We start from the raw sequence: 24,134 nt of genomic DNA on the forward strand, positions 1-24,134 counted from the left end.
TTTCCTCTTTACGTTTTTTTGGCTGTTGGCAAAACAACTTACAGTACAGATGCATTACCACCACTGACTGGGCTGGAGTGTGGAACAGGAGATATTGGGGGGAAAAAGAAAGCTATATTCTTTCAGCTATTTCTATTTCTTTTAAATACTTTATAAGAAGGTGATATATCTGACTTGATGCACGCCACCATTTTGTTTTTCTTTACTCATGGTATATGAGCTAATATCGCAGTCGTCAATCAGAGCGCGCGATTGCTCATATCCAGTGAATGTGGATAGAATACACGAGGGTAAGTCAAAAAGTTCTAAGACAAATTGAAAAAAAATCTTTATTTATGAAAATAACATCTTCAATCCTGGCGACTTGTCCAGGGTGTACCCCGCCTTTCGCCCGTAGTCAGCTGGGATAGGCTCCAGCTTGCCTGCGACCCTGTAGAAGGATAAAGCGGCTAGAGATAATGAGATGAGATGAGACATCTTCAATGAAAATTATGAAAATCTTTAAGGTTTGTAAACCCTGGCGCACATGGGTGATTTTCCATTGCTTGGTCGTGCAACTTTTTGACGCAAGCAAAAAATTGCTTTGTGTACAGATATTTGTGACAGCGATTTTTTTCGCTTGCGACAGATCACAGGTATCAAATGTGCTTGATATTCTGCAACAAAAATTCGCCAGTCACTGACTTGCTGCAGAGATATCGCCGTGTGTGTGTGTGTCTTTACGATAATGAAGCGATCACTTCCAAAGGCTAAGCCAATCCCTGCCCACAAAGTAGTCACGTGATTTCCATGTGATTTGCATCCCCCTCCCCAAATTGCCCACTGGTCACAGATAACGCGCACACACAGCTACCCGAGAGGGGAAACTTGCGTCCAAAAATCGCAATACGCTTGTGACGAGAAGTCGCCCGTGTGCACCAGGTTTAAGAAGTATGTGGAAAGTCTAACTAAATATATAAGGAGTAAAAAGTACTTCTTTCATGGAAATGTAATCAGGTAAGGGTACAAGTATTCAGTTTCAGTAATACTGAAGTAGCTAAATGTGCCAAAAGTAATATTTAAGTATTGTAACAAAATACAATCAGTCAAGAATTCTCCACCCCTGTATACCTTACATTTTAAAATACAGCATTTCCTTTCCTAACTCCTAGAGACAAACAGGCAGCTAGATGGATAGGTCAGGTATATGGGTTTACATTATATTACATGAATTTAACAGACGCTCTTATCCAGAGTGATGTACAACATATCCAGAGCAACCTGGGGAGCAGTTCGGGGTAAGGTGTCTTGCTCAAGGGCACTTCAGCCAATCCTGCTGATTCAGGGACTTGAACCAGCAACCTTTTGGTCCCAAAGCTGCTATACCATTCGGCCATGGCTTCCCATGATTTAGATTGTCTGGTATGTAATGTGTAACTAGATACAGTCAGAGTAAAAAGTATGTGAACCCTTTGGAATTATCTGGTTTTCTGCATGAATTGGGAATAAAAAGTGATCTGATCTTCATCCAAGTCACAGGTACTGATATACACAATGAGCTTAAGCCAATAACACACAATATTCTACTTTTTCATGACTATTATAGAAATGCATTCAACATTCACAGTAGTGGTGGAAAAAAAAGTAAGTGAACCTTTCAGTTTCACAGTTTGAATGATTTCTTCAATATGGTCAAACATTCTTTGAAAATCTGTGTATCTTTAGTTATAGGAGACTGTTTTTGTTCATTATTGTGACTTACATGAAGATATGACCATGTTTTATATGGGAATTAGACATAAATATAGAAAATTCCAAGGGGTTCGCAAACTTTTTTTTTTTTTTACTTTGATTGTAATCTTGTTCTTTTAACGTTGTTTTGTGGATTCTTCCCCTCTTCCTGTCCTTTCTGTTCATTTTGTCCTGCTCTTTGTTTAAACATCAATCTGAGACATTTATTCAGTAATGTCCTGTTCTGGTTAAATGTAATAAACAGTGTTTGTGATGGTCATGTGACAGAATGATGTAGTGACCCATATCCATAACTGACAATCACACTTCTGTTCCCTTCAGAGTGAGAAGGAAGCCATTTTGAAGTAAAAATACAAAAATAAACCCACACATAATCGGGGATTCCCTTTATGGATGTAGAACAAACAATATTTAAATGATAAATAAGTGGAAACCCAGTCACACAGTGGTTTTATTCGGCCAGTCTGTTGTGTTTAGTTCTCCAGATTCCTCATTGATTAAATCTAATCAGCACACTGACCACATTTACCTCACAGAGACCTTTTTTTTTTTGGATAGGACAGTGTAGAGAAAGACAGGAAATGAGCGGGAAATGACCTCGGGCCGGAATCGAACCCGGGTTCCTCCGGATTTATGGTAGGGTGCCTTAGCCATCTGAGCCACGACATCCCCGCCGTACTTCACGGAGGAAGAATGCGGTGTCATAATGCAAAGCTACGAGGAGTTCAAAACAACATTAAGAGCAAAATCTAACACAGCGACTGCCAATAAGGAGCGGCAAGCATGTTGGCAACGAATTGCCGATCGGGTAAATGTGCAAGTACATTCTCCCTTCTACATGTTCCAGAACAGAAGTATAGGATGAGAGAAAGCTTCATGATCAATCACAAGTCACAGAAAATGGTCCTTCGACGTGGCCCCAGTCATATATAGCTTGTTTAATGTCCGAAAAATCCTGAATAAAATTTGGTATGGTAAATTCATGGAGTAGCCTACTTAAGCTGATATGTGCACAGAGTCACATGAATTAGGATGACTGACTGTTCAGTCCCTTTGACTAAGTTGGTGAATGTCCTGTGAACATTTCAGAGGCAACAGCAGTGCCAAACGCACCTGGCAACAGGTGAAAATGAAATATGAAAACATCATTCATAATGGTGTGTGTGCACGCGTGCAAGCAAGCATTCATTTGCCTTTTATTTATTCAAGTTTTATCTGTTTGCCTAATAGTTCAAATTGTTTTGTATATAGTTTATAATGTTGTTGTGTGATATTAATGATAATATTGTGGGGAAACTACTTTGCACGGACGTTCATTTAATTTATTCTATCGTCATTTTGTTTGTTCTATTTTTGTGTATTTTATTTATTTATGTTTGTCTAGTTGTATCTATTTTTCTAATAATAATAATAATAATATATTTTTGCATTAATAGTTTGTTTTTTCCTATTAAAATAATCTTGTGTTCTTGTTATAACTTTATCTATTTATCTGACTGTTTAGTTGTATCTATTTTTGTTACAATTTCAATATTTTTAATATAGAAAGTTTTTTTCTATTAAAATGTTCTTGTGTGATAACTAGTTATTGTGTTATATTTATTGTAGTTGTATCTATTTTGTATCTCAGACTTAAATATTTTTGTAAAACAAGTGTTTTTTATAAAATATTCTTGCGTTCTTGGTAACTATGTTCTTGAGTGGGTTCTTTTTTTTTTTTACAGAAAAGCCGTTCTGCATGGACATTCATTGAAGCCCTCATTGTTTTTTAATGGTTATTTATGAGCGTTTAGGGTTTACAATAATGTAAGTCTAGGTTGCTTTATATAAAAGGTATGTCCAGAAATATTGATGTCACTGTCTAAGCAGAGGGATCTGGCTTCTTTAGACGCTGTCTTCTTAAAACTGAATAAATATTTAAAAAGAGCCAAATGAGCCAGTCTTTTGAACGGCTCTTTTCAAAGAACGGATCACAAAGATGCGGATCCCATCAAAGAGCCATAAATCCCATCTCTAATCTGCGCTCCGATATCGCACGGGTCATCCAGGTACGCTGGCATTGTCTCTAGAGGAAATGTCGGTGGAGAGGTGGTGTTTAAAAAGGGTGTGGTTAATCAGAAACCTCGGGTTAACCAAGAACATAACCTGAGACGAGCAGGTTTGAGATGCAGCATAAGTTGCCATGGCAGCATACCTCGGTTTGAACATAGCCAACTTTCGTAGTATGGGTTAATCGGGAAGTTACGCTGCACGTGATCAAGTTACTCTCGAAGTTACCCTGGTAAGCCAGAAAACCCGCTTCGTAGTACAGGGCCCAGGTTGGGTCCATGTTTGGTGTCGGAAAGGATATTGAGAGTTTTATTTTTCCTCCCCACAGAAAGAGGCCAAGCGCGCACCCGAGAGAGAGGGAGAGAGAGGGAGGCGGATGGGATTCCCGGTTAGCTAATAGATGGAGACAGTGAAGCGGCGGCTCGGTGTTGTTTTCATCGCTGTGAATTATTAAAATAATCGTCAACCCTCGCAGACAGACAGCCGCGGAGGAGCAGCGATGCATCTCCACCAGGTGCTGACGGGAGCCGTGAACCCGGGAGACTGCTGCTATTCGGTGGGGAGTGTGAATGATGTCCCGTTCACGGTAGGTGAACCTGCGGGGCTGTACAGTAGCGCTCATGCTAACACATCACTCTGCTCTGCATGCTAAGCTAGTTAGGAGCGCTGGCGTGACTAGCAGGTTCGCTAGCTATTGTATGATCAGTGTGACACCGCCAGCAGATCAGGTGCGCGCGCGCTCATAATGATCTCTGCATTGAGAAACCCTCCTCTGTGTTCAGCGGGGCGTTGGGCGCGCGGTATGACGTCACTGCGTACAGAATGACATTTGGTGCAACTCAAGCGAGCGGCGTTCGGAATGGCATCCAGCTCGCTTTTCCTCCATGTTCCGGAAGGGGTGTGTGTGTTCACCGTGAAGCCTTCTTCTTCTTCTTTTTAATGGCAGATTATCACAATCTGTGTATACCGCCACCTACTGTACAGGAGTGTGTGAAGGAACTGGACAGATTCTATGTCAGATTACTAGGCTACAAAAAAAAACTATATTCTTTTCATTAGGTCCTGTATCATTAAGATAACTGATTAGTGCTTTAATTCTATTTCGCTGTATTCCTTCTTCCTTTAGTATGTTGTGAATGTCTGAACCTGCTTCAAGCTCCAACCATTTCTGTCTTTGATAACTGTATTTACTACAATGAAATAAAACGTGCTCAACATCTTCCTTAACTCTACATCCTTGACAAAGACCATCACTTTTACCTAATATCTGTAATGTTGCATTAAGACCTGTGTGTCCCAGTCTTAATCTTGTATATACTACCTCCTCATTTCTGTTAAATCCCATTGATGTTATTCTTTTCCCCCATACCTGACTCTGCATATTAAAGTATTGTCTACCTTCGGGTTCTGTTTCCCACTCTTTTTGCCATCTTTTCATAATCTCTATTTTAATTAAAGCTTTAGCTTCTCCTTTTCCCAGTGGAATATGAATGTCTATCTGTTCTTTATCAATGGATTCTTTGGCTATGTGGTCTGCTATTTCATTACCTTTAATTCCTATATGGGCTGGTATCCAACAAAACTCAATAGTAAGTCCCATATTCCTTATGTGAGCTAAGAGATGTTTAACTTCAAGTCTTCCCTTGTTGAGTTACCTGATAAAAAAAACTTTGTAAAACTGACATTGAATCTAACTGACTTGAGTGGTTTGATTTCTTCAATCCATCTTAATGCAGAAAGAATTCCAGCCATTTCAATTGAGTAAACTGATAGGAAATTATTCAGTCTATAGCCATATGTTGTTGTTTTTTTTAATTCTGGAATATAAATTCCAATGCTACATTTACCACTTAATACATCTTTTTGATCCATCAGTATAAATTTGGAGATATCCATAGAATGAAGAAGTCAAGTATTGTTTGCAAAATAATGCAAAACTCTTTTGATTTGGATAATCTTTCTTTGCCTCTAGCAGTTCTATATTAACCTCAGGGGTAGGCAGAATCCATGGAGAGACACCACTTAAAGCTAATGCAGGGCTGTATGTTAATTCCTTCAAACCATACTGGTTTGCAGTATTGTCAATGTTCCACCCAAACCCATTATGCTTCTTGTAATATTCCCAGCAATCTTTAAGTACTGATATGGCTGGATTGTTAATACTGCTCTGCAGTCTGACCCAATACATTAAAGAAAGCTTGTTAAACCTTAAATTAAGTGGGGTTTCCTCTGACTCCACCAGAAGAGCACATGCAGGAGTTGTTTTAATAGCACCCAAAGCTATTCTAATGGCCTTTAATTGTATTCTTTCCAGCTTCAGAAGGGATGTTTTACAAGCTGAGCTATATGTAATACAACCATAGTCAATAGCTGATCTTATCAATGCTTTATAAATATTCAGCAAAGATTGTCTGTCTGCTCCCCAGGTAAGACCAGATATCATCCTCATCAAGTTCAGTACCTTTTTGCATTTAGTTTCAACATGTTCAGTATGAAGTTTCCATGTCAGTTTACTATCCAACCACATACCTAGATATTTAAATGCATTCCCCATTTCAATAATATGATTATATAGCATTACTTTAACATTTTCTGGAACTTTCTTTCTTGTAAAGTATGTGACTTGAGATTTTTGAACAGAGAACTTAAAACCCCAATCTATCCCCCATTGTTCTAGGATGTGTATGTCCTTCTGGATTGATTCAGTAATGTGCGATATGTTACGTCCCCTTTTCCATATAACAGCATCATCTGCATATAGTAAACCTTCATTCATTTCACCCAATTTCTCAAAAATATCATTAATCATAATGTTAAAAAGTATTGGACTAATGACACTCCCTTGGGGTATTCCATTTTCAACAGTACATTCTTCTGAAACACCTTCACCCACTCTGACCCTTAAGGTACGTTGAGAAAGAAAGTCTAATATGTAGTTGTACATCTTCCCATTAATTCCCAATTTTCCTAATTTTATTAATAATCCTTCCCTCCACATGGTATCATAAGCTTTCTCTATATCTAGAAAGACTGTTACCATAGCCTCCTTCATAACCAATGCTTTTTCAATTTCATTAGTAAGTTTGATTAATGCATCAGTTGTTGATTTCTGTTTCCTGAATCCAGTTTGATAGCTGTGAAGTGAACAATTATATTCTAAATAGTAATTTAATCTTGACACAATCATTTTCTCCGTCAGTTTCCCTAAATGTGAGGTGAGAGCTATTGGTCTATAATTCCCTGGGTTGCTTGGGTCCTTTCCGGGCTTATTAAATGGGAGGATTGTAGATCTTTTCCATACATTTGGTAGTTTACCCTCATTCCATACTTTATTAAATAGATTAAGAATCATTTGTAGAACTGCATCAGGTAATTGCCTAAACATAGCATAACATAAGTAATCACTGCCTGGAGCAGAATATGCAGTGTTATTTAAAGTCATTTTTAATTCTGATATATTAAATTCAGCATCCATGCTGGACATGTTTGGTTCCTTCATGACTAGAGTATCTTTATTTACTTCCAAGACTTCTTTTTTCCTTTTCTTAAAACATTCTTCCAGATGGTTACCTTTATGGATATCTGCAAAGGTTTTACCTAAAAGGTTCGCTTTATCAGAATCAGCAACATATTGATTATCACCTTCCATTAGCACAGGGATATGTGATGGTTTATATCTTCCGGTCATCTTTTTAATCATCATCCATACTTGGTTTATTGTAGTTTCTCTACCTATTGTTGAACAAAACTGCCTCCAGGATTCTCTTTTTGCTTCTTTAATAACTTTCCTGGCTATGGCTCTTTTCTTTTGATAATTCAAAAGATTATCAGATGTTAATGTTTTACACAGGATCTTAAAAGCTTTATTTCGTTCTTTAATTGCTTCAGTACATTTATCATCTCACCATGGTACATTTATTTTATTCTTTTTACCTTCACTAATTGGAATACTTTGGCTTGCTGCAAAGTATATAAGAGAGCTTATGCTACTATTCATATCATTCACGTTTTGATCAACTTCTGGTATCATTGAAAGCATATCTTCAGAGATTTCTTTAAACTCATCCCAATTAGCTTTGCTAAACACCCATTTGTGATGTATATAATTTGGATCAATCTTAAACTCCATATCCATTTTGTACCATATTGGAAAATGATCACTTCCAATATTAGTTGATTGATCTACATCCCACCTACATCTATAAGCAATTCTTCTGTCAACTAAGGTTAAATCAATGCAAGATGTCTCATTCTTATAAATATTGATCCTAGTACCAGAACCATTATTTAAACAAACTAACATTCTGTCATTGGCCATTTCTTCAACTGCTGAGCCATTCATGTCTGTATGTCTACTACCCCATAAGTTGTGGGCATTAAAGTCACCACACCATATTTCAGGATGTTTTTTCTCAAAGATATTGTTTAGCATGTCAGTTGTTAAACTTTTACATGAGTTATAATAGTTAACAACACTATATATTTCCTTAGGTCCATTAAATATTTCTGTGATAATACATTCATGTTCTTTATCTATATTAATACGTCTGTAAGGAATCCCATCTTTTATGAATGTCGTACAGCCACCACCTCTCTCATTACTTCTATCAAATCTAATGCCTTTAAAGCCTTTGATGATAAAATCTAGGTGTGGTTTCAACCATGTCTCCTGAATACATATTATATCAGGTTTATCTGTCAAATTTTGAATGTAACTTTTGAATTCTTGTCCATTAGCTAATAAACTCCTTGCATTCCATTGTAAAATGAAAAGAACCATAATTCATTCAACTACCTTGAGTCTGTCCATATTTAAGATTTATCATTTCATGAATTACATCAGCTTTACTCATAGGCCCCAAAAAATCATTGGCAATGTCAACAATTGATTTAATCCTGTCACTTTTCCTTGAGTGTTGTAATGCTGTGTTCATCACTGTGCAAATAAACGCAATGAATTCATTCTTATCCACAAGTAGTGTTTTTGTGATTTTTGTTTTGCATTCACACTTACATGTAACTGAAGCTGAAACAGGCCTAGGCCTGTTAACATGTTGAGGATTCCCTTCTAATTGAACTCTGTTTTTCAGTCTTAGCGTGTTATCAAACTGGCTCCAAGTGGATTGTTCTGGTGAAGTAGGAACACTAGTAACTCTCTTATCCTTCTTAACTATCTTAATGGCATCTGCATAAGAAGTCTTGTATGTAACTCTGTATTTCTGTATTTCTTTGGCCTCCTTTTGCTTCTCACAACCACCATATGCAGCACTGTGTGGCCCTCCACAATTGCAACACTTTAATACAGTTTCCCCACACTGACCATATTCGTGTTGACCACCACATTTTGCACATCTTATTTTACCTCTACATTGCCCTGCCACATGACCAAATCTTTGGCATTTAAAACACCACAATGGAGGTGGAATGTATTCACGGACCATGTAAGACATATATCCCATCTGAACTCTAGTCGGCAAGTCTTTACTGAAGCTTAATAAAATTGATGTACTTTCAGTTTTTTCTTTTCCCTTGGTCAGGCGTTTAGCATCAGTTATTGCATACCTTGCCAGATTCTCCTTGATCTCTTCCATTAAGACTGATGTTGGTATTCCTGTTATGACACCTCTAGCTTTAGATGCTGCCCCTGGAATATGTGAGGTAATTTTAAGTTTGTTAAGTGACTCCTTCATCAGGATGCTATTTCGCTGCTTTTCAGTCTTAGCAAAAATCAAAAGCCTCCCATTTCCCATGAATCTGGCATGATTTATCTTTCCTATTTCTCTCTCAATTGCCTTAGATGTGGATTGGATGTAAATCTGGCCCTCCTTTTTGTTCAAAAACTACCATAACTTTCCATACTTCTTCGCTTGACCCCTTAGACATCTTTCTATCAACCTTGGTTCTTTTGATAACAGATTTTCCAGACTCGTCTCCACTGCTATCTCTATCTGACAGTTTCCTAATTCGACTGACTTCTTCCCAAAACATATCCTCATTCACATTAACTTCATTATTTCTTAAACAACCATCTGACTTTTCTGCCATGACCACTTCACATTCACTGTACAGTTAAATGTCTTCCTGTGGCTTACTGCACGCCTTGTTTCTTATTCTTCGTTGAATTGCCGCCAAACAAAACAAGCCGCCGACAGCTGTCCACTCAATCCTCGGCGGGACTTCAGGAAAACCGTTGTATGCTTTTGAATAGCATTTGTTACCTTAACAGTAGTACTAACGTTAGATTTCGGGTAACTCCACCATGAAGCCTGGGTGTCTTTCTAAAGTCGTGCCATGTCATGTACTGACTGACGGTTTAGTGAAGAGTCAGAATGAGAACTGGCTAGATTATGCAATCAGAGATAACTGTGTATTTATCTCCATGTCAGCATGACATTTGGGTGTGCAGAGTGATGCCAGTTATAATGACATGTCATGCATGTGCAGAACATGTGTTAGTGTTCAGGATGATCTTTGACACAGTATCCACAATGAGAGCCTCATATGTTCAGTATGCCGTGACGTTTCGGTGTCCGCAATGACTTTTTTTTATAAAGACCTGTCATGTCTTCACAGAGTGTGATAGTGTAGTGTTCAGAATCAACACACAGACTAGCTGGATGTCAGAGAGAGAGAGAGAGACACACACTTGTGTGTCACCTGTTATGGTCAGTATAATGATGATTAGTGGTTCAGAATGATGTCTCCTGACTGTGGGTGGTAAAAGAGAGCAACTGGACTTGCTTGAAGATTCTTGAAGACGTTTCGCCTCTCATCCGAAAGGCTTCTTCAGTTCTGTCTGCCTGGTAGGGAGTATCAGGTATTTATCCTCTCATGGATGTTTTCATAAATACCTGATACTCCCTACCAGTCAGACAAAACTGAAGAAGCCTTTCGGATGAGAGGTGAAACGTCTTCAAGAATCTTCAAGCAAGTCCAGTTGCTCTCTTTTACCACCCACAGTTTACTATGACCTGGATGACTGAGAATCTTCAGAGATGTCTCCTGACATTTGCTTCATTAGAGTGACAACAATGACATTAATGCGTCAACATATTATCCTGGTATGATGTTCAGAATGACATTCGTGCCTTAACACTTCCAATCGGTGTGTGCTGGCGCTTCTCAGGCCTGAAGTTTATTTCTGTTTTGTCACCTTGTGCAAGATGTTTGCGAGATCTAAAAGGGAAAACGAGTGCAGAAGTATCTTTGTTCTCACCTCCATCAACCAGGACGCAGTGACTCTGTTCTGATTTCTTTTTGTAACACACTTTGTTTGGAAAGCAGTCTGTTATCTTTATGCTGCTTCTTCAGCTCCAGTGAAGTGCTCTAGATCATCAGATGAGGGGACGAGTCGGCATTAGAGTGGACTTCAGGAGTGCACACTTCTGTGTAATGAGGGAAAGTGGACGTTTTTTTTTTTTTTAAAACAGTGTCATTGTCATATTAAAGATTTATCTCAAAGTCCATGACTGGTCCCTGTATATGTGCACTACTGTACATAGGGAATGAAATAAAGGGTTCTTCCACTACACTATTCAACTCCCTTTCTATGTGCACTACTTGGGTGTTAAACCCTATATAGTGCACTATGTTTCCACTGGGCAAGCATCTCGGAGTCTGTTTAGTTTATACAAGTGCACTAAATAGGCTTTTCATGACTTCTGCACTAAATGAAAGGAGGGAGCAATTTGGAATTCCCAATCTCTCTGGAAGGGCACACTGTATAGGGGATGAAATAATCCCTATATAGTGCACTATAAAGTCACTTAGGATTCAGCTGCCTATCTAGGGAGTAAGTATTGGTTTTTATACCCTCTGTAGTGCACTATATATCCAGTAGGTAGCTATATGGGCTCTGTCTCTGTTTATAAGCCCCCTCATGTTTGGTGACAATGCTCAGGTACACTGTGGTGTTTAAACGATGCTCATTTGGTACTAAGGGGCCCAAAGCATGCTAAGAAAGTATCACGCCATTACACCACCAGCAGCAGCCTGAACCATTGATACAGTGCAGGATGGATCCATGCTTTCACGTTGTTTATGCCAAATTCTGACCAAAAATTGAGACTCATCGATCAAGACCAGGCAATGTTTTTCAGGTCTTCTGTTGTCCAATTTTGGTGAGCCCATGCAAATTGTATCCTCAGTTTCCTGTCCTGAGCTGACAGGATTGGCACCCGGTGTGGTCTTCTGCTGCTGTAGTCCATCTGCTTCAAGGTTCGATGTGTTGTACGTTCAGAGATGGTCTTCTGTATACCTTGTAATACCTTATAACGAGTGGTTGAGTTACTGTTGCCTTTCTATCATCTCGAAAATCATGACTTCGGGCATCGACAAGGCATTTTCACCCACAGAACCGAAGCTCACCGGATATTTTCTCTTTTTCGGACCATTCTCTGTAAACCCTAGAGTTGGCTGTGTGTGAAAATACCAGTAGTTCTGAAATACTCAGACCAGCCTGGCTGGAACCAACAACCATGCCACGTTCAAAGTCAGTTAAATCACTTCTTCCTCATTCTGATGCTTGGTTTGAACTTCAGCAGGTTGTCCTGACCATGTCGACATGCCTAAATGCATTGAGTTGCTGCTGTGTGATTTGGCTGATTGAGATTTGTGTTAATTGAACATGTGTACCTAATAAAGTGGCTGGTGAGACATATATAGTGTGTGTGTGTGTCCAGCTCCCTACCACAGGCTTGCTCATTGGGGATAGATTAGGGATAAAATTAGCTCCTGTTTTAAGTTGTTCAAATTCTGTAAAGCTGCTTTGTGACAATGTTTATTGTTAAAAGCGCTATACAAATAAACTTGACTTGACTTGACCTACCTCCCGTGTGAACCGATGACTTGCTGGTGTTAACTAATTGCCCTGTGTAATAAGGGCCCTTGATGAGTGCGGCACAGATTTGTGGCTGTAGAAAGAGGAAGTGAGAGTCGTATATTGCACAGTGAGAAATATTCCGCAGTTACAGAATGGCTTGGTGTCAGGAATGTTTATTTACACACACACGCCATGTCACACACTGATAAATGTGTTATTGTTAAGTTCTGACCTGTAATTAATCATCCTGTTTGATTAATCTAATCATTAATTATATTTAACCTTGCATAGCAGATTTGTCAGTGTAGTTGTATAAAGCTATATTCAGACGTCCTCTGTGTCGTCTCTCTCTCTCACCCACACACACACACACACACCTGCCCAAATACGGCCGCTTTTGTCTGTGGGAAAAACTGAATCAGTAACTTCTCGTTTCCACTCTGTGTGTGTTCTCTCCCAGACGTGTCTGTCTCATTCGTTCTAAAGCGCCGATTCTCGGTCCTGCTCCTGAGCCCCGCTGCTCTGCATGTTTTCCATCTTCTCCTGCTCCACCTACCTGACTCAACTCCTCAGCACTTTTGTTTAACTGAACACGCCTGATTCTAATCAAGAGCATGCTAATCACACTAACACTCAGGTGTGTTTGGAACAACGATAGATAGAAGAAATTCAGGACGGGGGAGGAGGGCTCTAAGATTGAGAACCACTGCTCTGAAGAACCTGTCTAGTGACCCAGACCAATGAGAACTACGCAGTGTGATTTGGGACATGTCCACGCTGAGATCCACTCAGTCTACATACTACAAGGGTTCCCTTTTTATAACTAAATGAGTTTGATGAACTCTTAATTTCTTTCCTTATTCACAGAGTAAAATGATGCCACTTCATCAGTTTGTCAACAAAATTCAAAATCTATCAGTTATTTTTCTCATTTTTTAAATTCATTTTTTCAACATTTTTATTATTTTTTTATTTTTTCTCAGACTAAAAATAATTTACTTCAGTTTCTCCAGAGTGCAGTTTGAGTTGTGCAGTAGATCAGAGAGCTCCTTCACTCCTGAGTCTCCAATCGTGTTCTCACTCAGGTCCAGCTCCTTGAGGTGTGAGGGGTTTGTTCTCAGAGCCGATACAACAGCACCACAATCTTCCTCAGAGAGACGGCACTTACACAACCTGCAGGGGGAGCAGATTAATTTCATTGTGCTTTTCCTTCCTCATCTTAACTGACTTTACTTAAAGAGTGTGAAGCTTCCTATCAGGCTCCTGTTCTGCTCTTCTGGATCTGTCTCTGCTTGTTGCTCTGATCATGTCTGGGTATCGTATGACGATATCTCACTGTGTGTCTTGTGTGTTTAAGAATTCTTGACGGTGGTAAGTGCAGTTCTCACTGTAGTCATGAAATAATCTGACAGGTATGTACTGTACATTACTCTGTTACTGTAACTTCTTCAACCTGGAGGATTTTATTATCTGCAGATCAACTGGTGGTTTGTGACCAGTGTTTAACATTTCTAGAAGGTTTTCTGTTACTTTTAGTAATAATTATAGTTTCAGTATAAACTTTAATCCAGCTGCTGGTGGCAGGAGATTATTAATAATAATAACTCATTCTTTTTCTTATTATTACAGGTGTGACGGGTTTAAACACAGAGCTGATGCCAGAGCAGTACAGCCTTCATTTCTCACCCTGCTCTTATTTACCCTGGATACAGAGAGACAACAAGGAAGAGAAAACAACGGTCTTATTTTATATACAAAATAAATGAATGAAGATGTGATATTGTATACAAATTGAGGATTTAATCTTTTTTCTTGTTAATTTATTAACTCTAGATGGTCACTGAATGGATCATGTACAAATTACTGGGTTGTCATTAAAAACTGATATTATAATAATTCAGTGCTTGACTGAGCACGACTTCAAAAGTAAAAGAAATAGTGTTGAAGGATAAAAGCATTTCATGACACTTTGTCATGTTTTTAAGAAATGACATTGACATACTTGAGTGTTTCCAGGAGGCAGTGTGAATTCTGTAGGAGGTTCGAGATCTGCTTTATTCCTGAGTCTCCTGCTTTATTCCCGCTCAGATCCAGCTCTCTGAGCTGTGAGGGGATTTTCTTCCAGAGCTGCAGCCAAAGCAGCACAGCCTTCAGCTGCTACACTGCAGTTACACAGTCTGCAGAAGGAAAGAAGGAGCACAATGAACAGATCGCATCTCAGTTGTTCAATAAGAACGCAATATTTTCATTCTTTTCTTTAACAGTTACCTTAGAATTACAGCAATTAGACGTTTACATTGGAATAGAACTTTTACACAAACACTTTTTAGTTTAAAATAGTAAATCTAATAATCTATTTTTTATGAAAGCAAGCTGTTTATTATATTGTGTTCTCGTTCTAGTTCTACTTTTTTAATGACACATAATTCTGCAGTCATTTAAACTCCGAGATTAAAATACTGAATTGATGCTTCACTGAAGGATTAGACATCATTTCAGATGTTCCTTCACCTCAGTGTTCTGAGTGGAGACTGTGGATTCTTCAGTCCAGCAGAAAGCTGAGTGACTCCTGGATCCTGCAGACTGTTGTTGCTCAGGTCCAGCTCTCTCAGCTGGGAATATTCAGAGCTCAAAACTTCAGCGAGAGCTGAACCTCTTCCATCAGTTAGAGCACATGCATTAAACCTAAAGATGAAACCAGAGGAAGGAAGAGCAACAATAAACTGACACATTCAGAACAATAATTGTGTTTTATACCAAAATTCACCCACATTTTACATTTTTTTTTTAATCTGGCATGACTAAATATTCATAACCTAAATGAACTGACCTCAGAATCTCCAGTTTACAGTGGCGGTGTTTCAGTCCAGCAGAAAGCTGAGTGACTCCTGGATCCTGCAGATTGTTGTTGCTCAGGTCCAGCTCTCTCACACTGCAGGACTTTAATTTGAGAACACTGGCTAAAGCTGAACAGCTCTCCACAGTCAGATTACTTTTATTCAGCCTAGATATGAAATATGATGTAGACAGAGCTTTATACTCAATCTTAATACTTCATTGTGCAGATATTATGGAAAACACAAGTCATTTTATTTTCATGTGCACTGAAGTCCATATTCTGGGTTCATCTGGGTCATAAGGGGTTATTAGATGTTATTTTTAACATCATTCTATTCATTTATTCCTCTTTTAATTTGTCTTGTCTGTTATGTCTCAGTGGTTAAATCAAGTGATTTAATTGAAAATGTCAAACTTGTTGATCATTTCACCGGGCGGCATGGTGGTGTAGTGGTTAGCACTATCGCCTTACAGCAAGAAGGTTCTGGGTTCGAACCCAGCAGCCGGCAAGGGCCTTTCTGTGTGGAGTTTGCATGTTCTCCCCGTGTCTGCGTGGGTTTCCTCCGGGTACTCCGGTTTCCCCCACAATCCAAAGACATGCAGGTTAGGTTAATATGGGATGGCCTTCGGCTGAGGTGCCCTTGAGCGATGCACCTAACTCCCTGCTGGGTATGTGTGTGTGCTCATTGCTTCAGATGGGTTAAATGCAGAGAAGAAATTTCACAAGTGTGTGATGAATAAAGTTGTGCTTTCTTTTTTTTCTTTTCTTTCATTTCTACTCTTCTGTTCCTTTCTAGTTTCAGGAGCTTAACACTTTCCAGTGATGGAACAGAACCCAAGTGTTTCTAGAAGGACTATGAGGTTTCTTTGGAGAAACACAGGATATGTTATGTTATGTCAGCACTTATAGAAAACAAAAAAAATCTATAATTAAAAATACATTTGTGCATACTTGGGTCATCCTTAAAGGTCCCATGGCATGAAATTTTCACTTTCTGAGGTTTTTTAACGTTAAAATGAGTTCCTCTGACCTTCTTAAGTCACCCCAGTGGCTAGAAATTTCATAATGTGTAAACCAAACTATGCCCAACATTTGAGAATGGCGCGTCAAAATGGCGCGTTGATAGGCTCTTCCCTTTACTACGTCAGCAAGGGAGATGATCCCCACGCCCCCCCCTCTGGATACCCACCCACTGTATGGATTGCCCGTCCTACCAAGCCTACTGCGCATGCGCGAAATCCAGGAGGGTAGGAAAATTCAACAGTAGTTTTGTCCTACCGATCAGCTGGGCTGATAGAAAATCGGTGAGTATTTCACGCATGTGCCGATTTTTGTTTTGTGCATATTGGTCGAGTCTTTGGCCGAGTCAAATAATTTGTAATGACTTGTTTTGTATAATAAAACGGTCTGTATGAGAACTTGCTAATTGTAATGATGTCATGTGTTCTGCGCATGCGCAGTAGGCTTCGCGCGTAGGCTTCGCGCATGCGCAGTAGGCTTCGCGTGTGCGCAGTAGGCTTAGTACTGTAGGACAAATTGAAGAGGTAGGATAACTTTACACCACCTATGTGAGCGAAACATGGAAATTGCGCTGCATCCCTGCCGCATCAGCCACAAACACCGAACAAGTACGGTAAGTGTATAACTGTTAAGTCGTTTTGCCGTGTTTTAAAATCGGTGCGTTAGCCTAGCAATGGCTACATTAGCTGTGCAGCTAACCGCTTCCTGCAGTTAGCCAGGTAGCATGCCCGCAGCTTGGTCAAGCCCCGCCCCCTCCCCCCATGGCCCGCCTCCATGCTTCTCATTAGCAAAACGACGCACTGGGAAAAGGGCTGAAATGGGGCTTTCTCCCAGGAGGCTATATCTACCTGCCGAGGGTTCATTTCGAGAAAAGCTGCGGATATAACATCCGGAAGCCTCCATGAGCCCATTTAAAGCATCAACAAACCACCATGCCATGGGTCCTTTAATGGCAGGTCCCACTAGAAAACATTCTGTGAGTAAAACTCAGCTGACAGTGATGCATAAATAAAAATACTTACCGAATTGTCTGAAATTTACAGTGAGAATCTTCCAGTAGAGCTGAGAGCTTCTTCACCCCTGAGTCTCCTGGTTCCTTCATGCTCAGATCCAGCTCTTTTAGGAGTAAAGGGTTTTCATCTAAAACTGAATTTAGCCAAGTACAGGCCTCTTGTGCAGCAGGACGTTTCAACAAACTGCAAAAAGTAAAATGTTTTTGTACTTGGTGTTTCCAGAATAATAGACCCACATTAACCAGAACAGTGTGGCTGCTTTTGCTTATTTCCTGATTACTTCTCTTAAATGATAGTGCCCAATGTCGGTAACACACTGGGAAAAAAATAGGACCAGTTGAATAAACCATAAATTACAGTCAATTATCAACTTTATCCATTAAAAAAACCAAACCCTATCAAAGTTATTTGTACAGCATTACTTTATGTTTAATATTTATATAATTGTGTTAGTTTATAGAAGAATCACCTCAGTGTTGTTAGTTTATAGTCTGGATCCTGGAGTAAATCAGTGAGCAGCTTCACTTCACTCCTGATGCTCCAGGGTCGTTCCCTCTGAGATCCAGCTATATCATGTGGGATGATTTCAGAACTTCAGCCAGAGCAGTGTATCCTTCCTCTGTTATACTGCAGTCTGAAAGTCTGTAAAATATTGTCACAGAGGATAGAGAATAAAAAGGGTGAACATCAAAAGAAGCAATATAGATTTAAGAAGCTGTTGGACACACTGAGAAACATGCCATTTCTAATTCTAACAATATATTAAAAACAACACTGAAGACAACCAAACTGTGAAATAACATCTGGAACACATATGGAATGTGGGAAACAAAAAAGTGTGGAGAAAAAAACAAAAATGTTTGATATTTTAGATTCTTCAAAGAGCCAGTGTTTGCCTTGATGATGCTTTGTACACTACTGGCATTATCTTAACCAGCTTCATGAAGTAGTCACCTGGAATGCTGTTTGTGTGAGTGTGTGTGTGTGTGTGGGGGGGGGGGGGGGGGGGGGGGGGGGGCTAAGCCTTTATTTGTGACATGTACTTTCGAGCAGTAAAATTCTTTCTCTGCATTTAACCCATCTTGGCATGTCAGCACACACCCCCAGAGCTGTGCTGCAGGCTTCCCCTTCTTTCCTTAAAGTAAAACAAAACCCAAAAATAAACACTGTTTCCTGATTACGGCAAGTGCCCTGATGTGCCCTCTGCACATTTAAATTAAAAAATAAAAGACAATTTATCAATTTTAACAGTGATGATATTGCTAAAAATAGGCTTACCTGGATGCAACCACTTGCACTGGAACTGGGTATCTGGTCATAACATTCATGGTACATGAGAATGCTGTTAATCTTCATTACAAAGAGCCATCAAATAAAGGCTTCTAATTCTCAAAAAGAAAAATCGCTGGGTGCTACTGTGCTCTGTGTGTGTGTGTGTGTGTGCGTGCGCGCGCACATGCGTATGTTTTCACTGCTTCAGATGGGTTAAGTACAGAGAAAGAACTTCACTGTGCTGTAATGTATATGTAACAAATAAAGGCTTCTAATTCTAGAAATCTATTCAGAAATTCAATGGAACCATGTGATTTTTACTGGCAACAAAATCCTTAAATCAAAAGACTCCACTTTGATGAAGTTTAAATTTCACTCGGCTAGATAAAGCACATGCAGTACTGACACAGATATGAGGACTCAATCCCGTTGCCATTGCAACACAATTATTGCCATCTAAAAAAATCGCTTTGTTCAGTGATTAATATATAGATTTAGGCACTGCCTAAAAGCGGAGCTCCCGTCTGTTTCTGGGTTGTAGAATTTTCTTATATCATAGCCAGCCTCTTTTGTTTTATTTCTTTACTGGCTAACACTGGCCACTAGGCGGTGTGTGTGACTGGTAATTACTAACACTGGCCACTTGGTGGTGTGTCTAATCTCATTATCTCATCTCATTATCTCTAGCCGCTTTATCCTGTTCTACAGGGTCGCAGGCAAGCTGGAGCCTATCCCAGCTGACTACGGGCGAAAGGCGGGGTACACCCTGGACAAGTCGCCAGCTCATCACAGGGCTGACACATAGACACAGACAACCATTCACACTCACGTTCACACCTACGGTCAATTTAGAGCAGGGGTGTCAAACCTGATCCATAAAGGGCCGTGTGGCTGCAGGTTTTCATTCCAGCCATGCAGCAGCACCCTGATTTGGCTTATTCAATCAACTGACACACCCACCCTTTAATCAAGGGTGGGTGTGGCTGCAAGTATTTGACTGTGTGAAGACAGTTCAGTTGATTGAATGAGCCAAGTCAGGTGTGCTGCTGCATGGCTGGAATGAAAACCTGCAGCCACACGGCCCTTTATGGATCAGGTTTGACACCCCTGATTTAGAGTCACCAGTTAACCTAACCTGCATGTCTTTGGACTGTGGGGGAAACCAGAGCACCCGGAGGAAACCCACGCGGACACGGGGAGAACATGCAAACTCCACAGAGAAAGGCCCTCGCCGGCCACGGGGCTCGAACCCGGACCTTCTTGCTGTGAGGCGACAGCACTAACCACTACACCACCATAGGTGGTGAGTACGACAGTTATTTCCTAACACTGGCCACTAGGCAGTGTGTGTGACTGGTAATTACTAACACTGGCCACTAGGCGGTGTGTATGACTGGCAATTACTAACACTGCCCACTAGGCGGTGTGTATGACTGGTCATTACAATAACACTGGCCACTAGGCGGTGTGTATGACTGGTCATTACTATAACACTGGCCACTAGGCTGTGTGTATGACTGGTCATTACTATAACACTGGCCACTAGGCGGTGTGTATGACTGGCCATTACTATAACACTGGCCACTAGGCGGTGTGTATGACTGGTCATTACTATAACACTGGCCACTCGGCGGTGTGTATGACTGGTCATTACTTTAACACTGGCATGATGGAGGCACGTACAGGACCGAAACCATCAGAAAACAAACTCAATGGGTTTCTTTATGTATCCATACTCTATGCCTATGCATGTCACATACAGTGATCCATGAGTGGGCTGATTTTTACACAATTGACACTCGGCATCTTCAGGGTTGTTTATAACAGTTTAAAAGTGATGTATTCACTAGATCTCAGTCTCAGTACGTCATGCAGCATGTAAGTGACATCACAATCTTGGATTCTCTCATGTAATTTGTACTCAGGGCATGATATTTGTACCTCGGAGAGTAAGATGTCAGTGCCCAAGGACACTTCTTCCTTTAAAATAAAATCTGTACACAGTATACAGGTACAAATATGAACAGTGAAAACTCAAACATGTCTTGTATGGATATTGTCTGTCATTATAAAGGAGTTTATTTTCGGGGGGGGTTTAATCCTTCAATGAAAAATGTGGAAATGCTCATTTTCCTTTTTTAAAAATGTCTCAGGACGATTCAATAATTCACCTCAGTATGTTAAAGTAGAACATCACAATTACTATTTTCTTTAGAATATACACTTATCTGCAAAATTATTGATTTTATTAATGCTTGTGTGTATGAAAAAAAATTATATAATTTGATATTCCATGGTGGCACAATAATATGAAGTTTATCTGCAAGTGATGGAAATATTTTTCAACATGAGATGATCACTTCATATCCAAGCGAATGTGTAATTTTCTTTTTATTATATGGAGTCCTCCCTGTTTAAAGAGCTGGTCCATGCTCTCGCCACTGCCCAACAAAACCAGCACCAGGTGCTGGTCACAATGCGGACTGAGCAGGAGTGGTGTGTCGAGGCCCTGCTGCAAGCCCAGCAAGAGGACCGCCAGGCGCTCCTGCACCTCATCACTCCAACAGGTGCACAAGCCCCAGAGTCCGTGGGGTTCCCCCATGTCACCTTTATGAAGATCAGTGTTGTAGTCAAGTCATTAAACCTCGAGTCCAAGTCCAGTCTTGAGTCCCCAATGTTCAAAGCCGAGTCAAGTCCAAGTCATTAAAAAAATTTTAGAGTCAAGTCTGAGTTGAGTCCACGAACAACACTCCAACCGCACCATTTGAGAGTGGCTGTTTTAGCGCCATTAACATTAGTTTTTTAAGGGGATTTAACCTTCTTCATTCTCTTTTGCATTATTTCCTCTTTTCCTTCTTTTTCTCTTTTTTGTGTTCTTCTCTTTCTCTGTGTCAAGTCAAGTCAAGTCAACTTTATTGTCAAATATGCTATACATGCTCGACATACAGCACAGATGAAATATCAGTCCTCTCTGACCCCACGGTGCAAACTAGTGCAAAATGCAATAAATAAAAATAGAATAAAAATAGAATAATTGAAAAAAACAAACAATATAAACAGTATAAACACTCTAGATAGGAACTAGACATAGACTAAACACTCAAACAGACAATATAAACGGTATAAACACCCTAGATATGAACTAGACTAAACACACACACACACACACACACACACACACACACATAAATTGGTTCAAATAACCAAACAGTCAAGGGCACTTGAGGTATAGCAGGTAAACATGAAACATGAAATAAGCAGAATAAACAAACTAGCAGCTGTTAAGGTGAGGTAGTGCGGAATAGTGCAAATGAGCGAGGTAAAGTGAGATGTGCGGTACCTGAGTTCAGTGTGTTAATGAACGATGAGATGTATGTATGTATGCTATGTGTGTGTGTGTGTGTGTGTGTGTGTGTGTTGGGGGGGGGAACTGTGAGGATGACATGTCAGATGCTGAAGGGGTGTGTGCGAGCAGAATCTGTGGCATGGGGCAGAGGGGGGAGGAGGGGCAGAACAGGGAGGGAGTTGAGCCTCCTGACCACCTGGTGAAAGAAACTGTTCTTGAGCCTGCTGGTTTTGGCCCGGAGACTCCGCAGTCTCCTCCCGACGGCAGCAGGCTGAAGAGGCTGTGAGATGGGTGGGTGGGGTCACCTGCAATCCTGATGGCTTTGCGGCTGAGGTGGGAGTTATATATATTCATAAGAGAAGGGAGAGAGACACCAATGATCCTCTCAGCTGCTCTCACGATGCGCTGCAGAGTCTTGCAGCAGGACACGGTGCAGGCGCCGTACCACACGGTGATGCAGCTGGTCAGGATGTTCTCGATGGTGCCTCTGTAGAATGTGTGCATGATGGGGGCTGGGACTCTTGCTCTCCTCAGTTTGCGGAGGAAGTACAGACGCTGTTGGGCTTTTTTGGCCAGTGATGCGGTGTTGTTGTTCCAGGACAGGTCTTCAGAGATGTGCACACCCAGAAACTTGGTGCTGCTCACCCTCTCCACTGCAGCACCGTCGATAGATAGTGGAGCATGCTGGATGTGCTCTCTCCTGAAGTCCACAACAATCTCATTCGTCTTCTCCACGTTCAGACGGAGACTGTTGTCCTTGCACCACATGGCCAAGCGGCTCACCTCACTCCTGTAGACTGTCTCATCGCCATTGTGTGATGGTGGGTTCAAAGTTCATGATGATTTTTTCCTCCTAAATCAGTTAGAGCTCTCCAAATAACACACACACACACACACCTTAAACAAACCCATAATAGAAGTGTCTGATGTAATGGCTGATTTGAATGCTCAATTTATGAAGCAGGTGATTGGCTGAATGCTGGCCACACCCATACATGTATGGTATCTCTCTCTCTCTCTCTCTCTCTCTCTCTCTCTCACAACACACACACAGAGTGTAGCTTCTGTTTTCACTCTCGCCATGGCCATGTCTCACGAAGGTGAGTCTGATCCTTCTATTTCTATTGTGTGTGTAAAATTAGGAACATTATGGAAATCAGCTTATTGCACTTTGACATTTTTTAAAAATACTCACCCAGTTTTTGTCGCCTTGTACACTAGGCACTAGATGCATTCGCTTTTTTTTTTATTTGCCTTTACACAAGTCCCCTAGTTTTGTTCCCTTATTCACTGCGAGACTGTTTATTTTCACTTTGTTAATGTACACGTGTTTATCTTCTATTACAGCAGGTGGCACTGTGTTACAGGCAGCGTTGTGCCTATTCTTTAATCAAGTTTCACAAGTTTAGTTTAATTTGCTTTTAGTTTACTAACACTTGTGCATCCTTTATTATTTCCACTTTTTTAAAAAAATTTCCACTTGCCCCCCCCCCCCCCCCCCCCCCCCCATCACTTTCCCCCTATTTTGTGACTACTACAACCCCGATTCCAAAAAAGTTGGGACAAAGTACAAATTGTAAATAAAAATGGAATGCAATAATTTACAAATCTCAAAAACTGATATTGTATTCACAATAGAACATAGACAACATATCAAATGTCGAAAGTGAGACATTTTGAAATTTCATGCCAAATATTGGCTCATTTGAAATTTCATGACAGCAACACATCTCAAAAAAGTTGGGACAGGGGCAATAAGAGGCTGGAAAAGTTAAAGGTACAAAAAAGGAACAGCTGGAGGACCAAATTGCAACTCATTAGGTCAATTGACAATAGGTCATTAACATGACTGGCTATAAAAAGAGCATCTTGGAGTGGCAGCGGCTCTCAGAAGTAAAGATAGGAAGAGGATCACCAATCCCCCTAATTGTGCACTGACAAATAGTGGAGCAATATCAGAAAGGAGTTCGACAGTGTTAAATTGCAAAGAGTTTGAACATATCATCATCTACAGTGCATAATATCATCAAAAGATTCAGAGAA

General features: G+C 40.3%; 1 protein-coding gene across 1 annotated transcript in view; it reads right to left on the reverse strand.

The window, feature by feature from the left end:
• The window catches only part of LOC132888473 (protein NLRC5-like), a 374,479-nt gene that overhangs the window by 66,854 nt on the left and 283,491 nt on the right, over window positions 1-24,134 (reverse strand). The window contains 5 exon segments of the mRNA XM_060924519.1: window positions 13,601-13,774; window positions 14,604-14,713; window positions 14,715-14,778; window positions 15,113-15,286; window positions 15,432-15,593. Of these exon segments, the coding sequence (XP_060780502.1) occupies window positions 13,601-13,774; window positions 14,604-14,713; window positions 14,715-14,778; window positions 15,113-15,286; window positions 15,432-15,593 (684 nt within the window).

This window comes from Neoarius graeffei, chromosome 6, assembly GCF_027579695.1.
Source record: "Neoarius graeffei isolate fNeoGra1 chromosome 6, fNeoGra1.pri, whole genome shotgun sequence".
In the NCBI taxonomy this organism is placed as follows: Eukaryota; Metazoa; Chordata; class Actinopteri; order Siluriformes; family Ariidae; genus Neoarius; species Neoarius graeffei.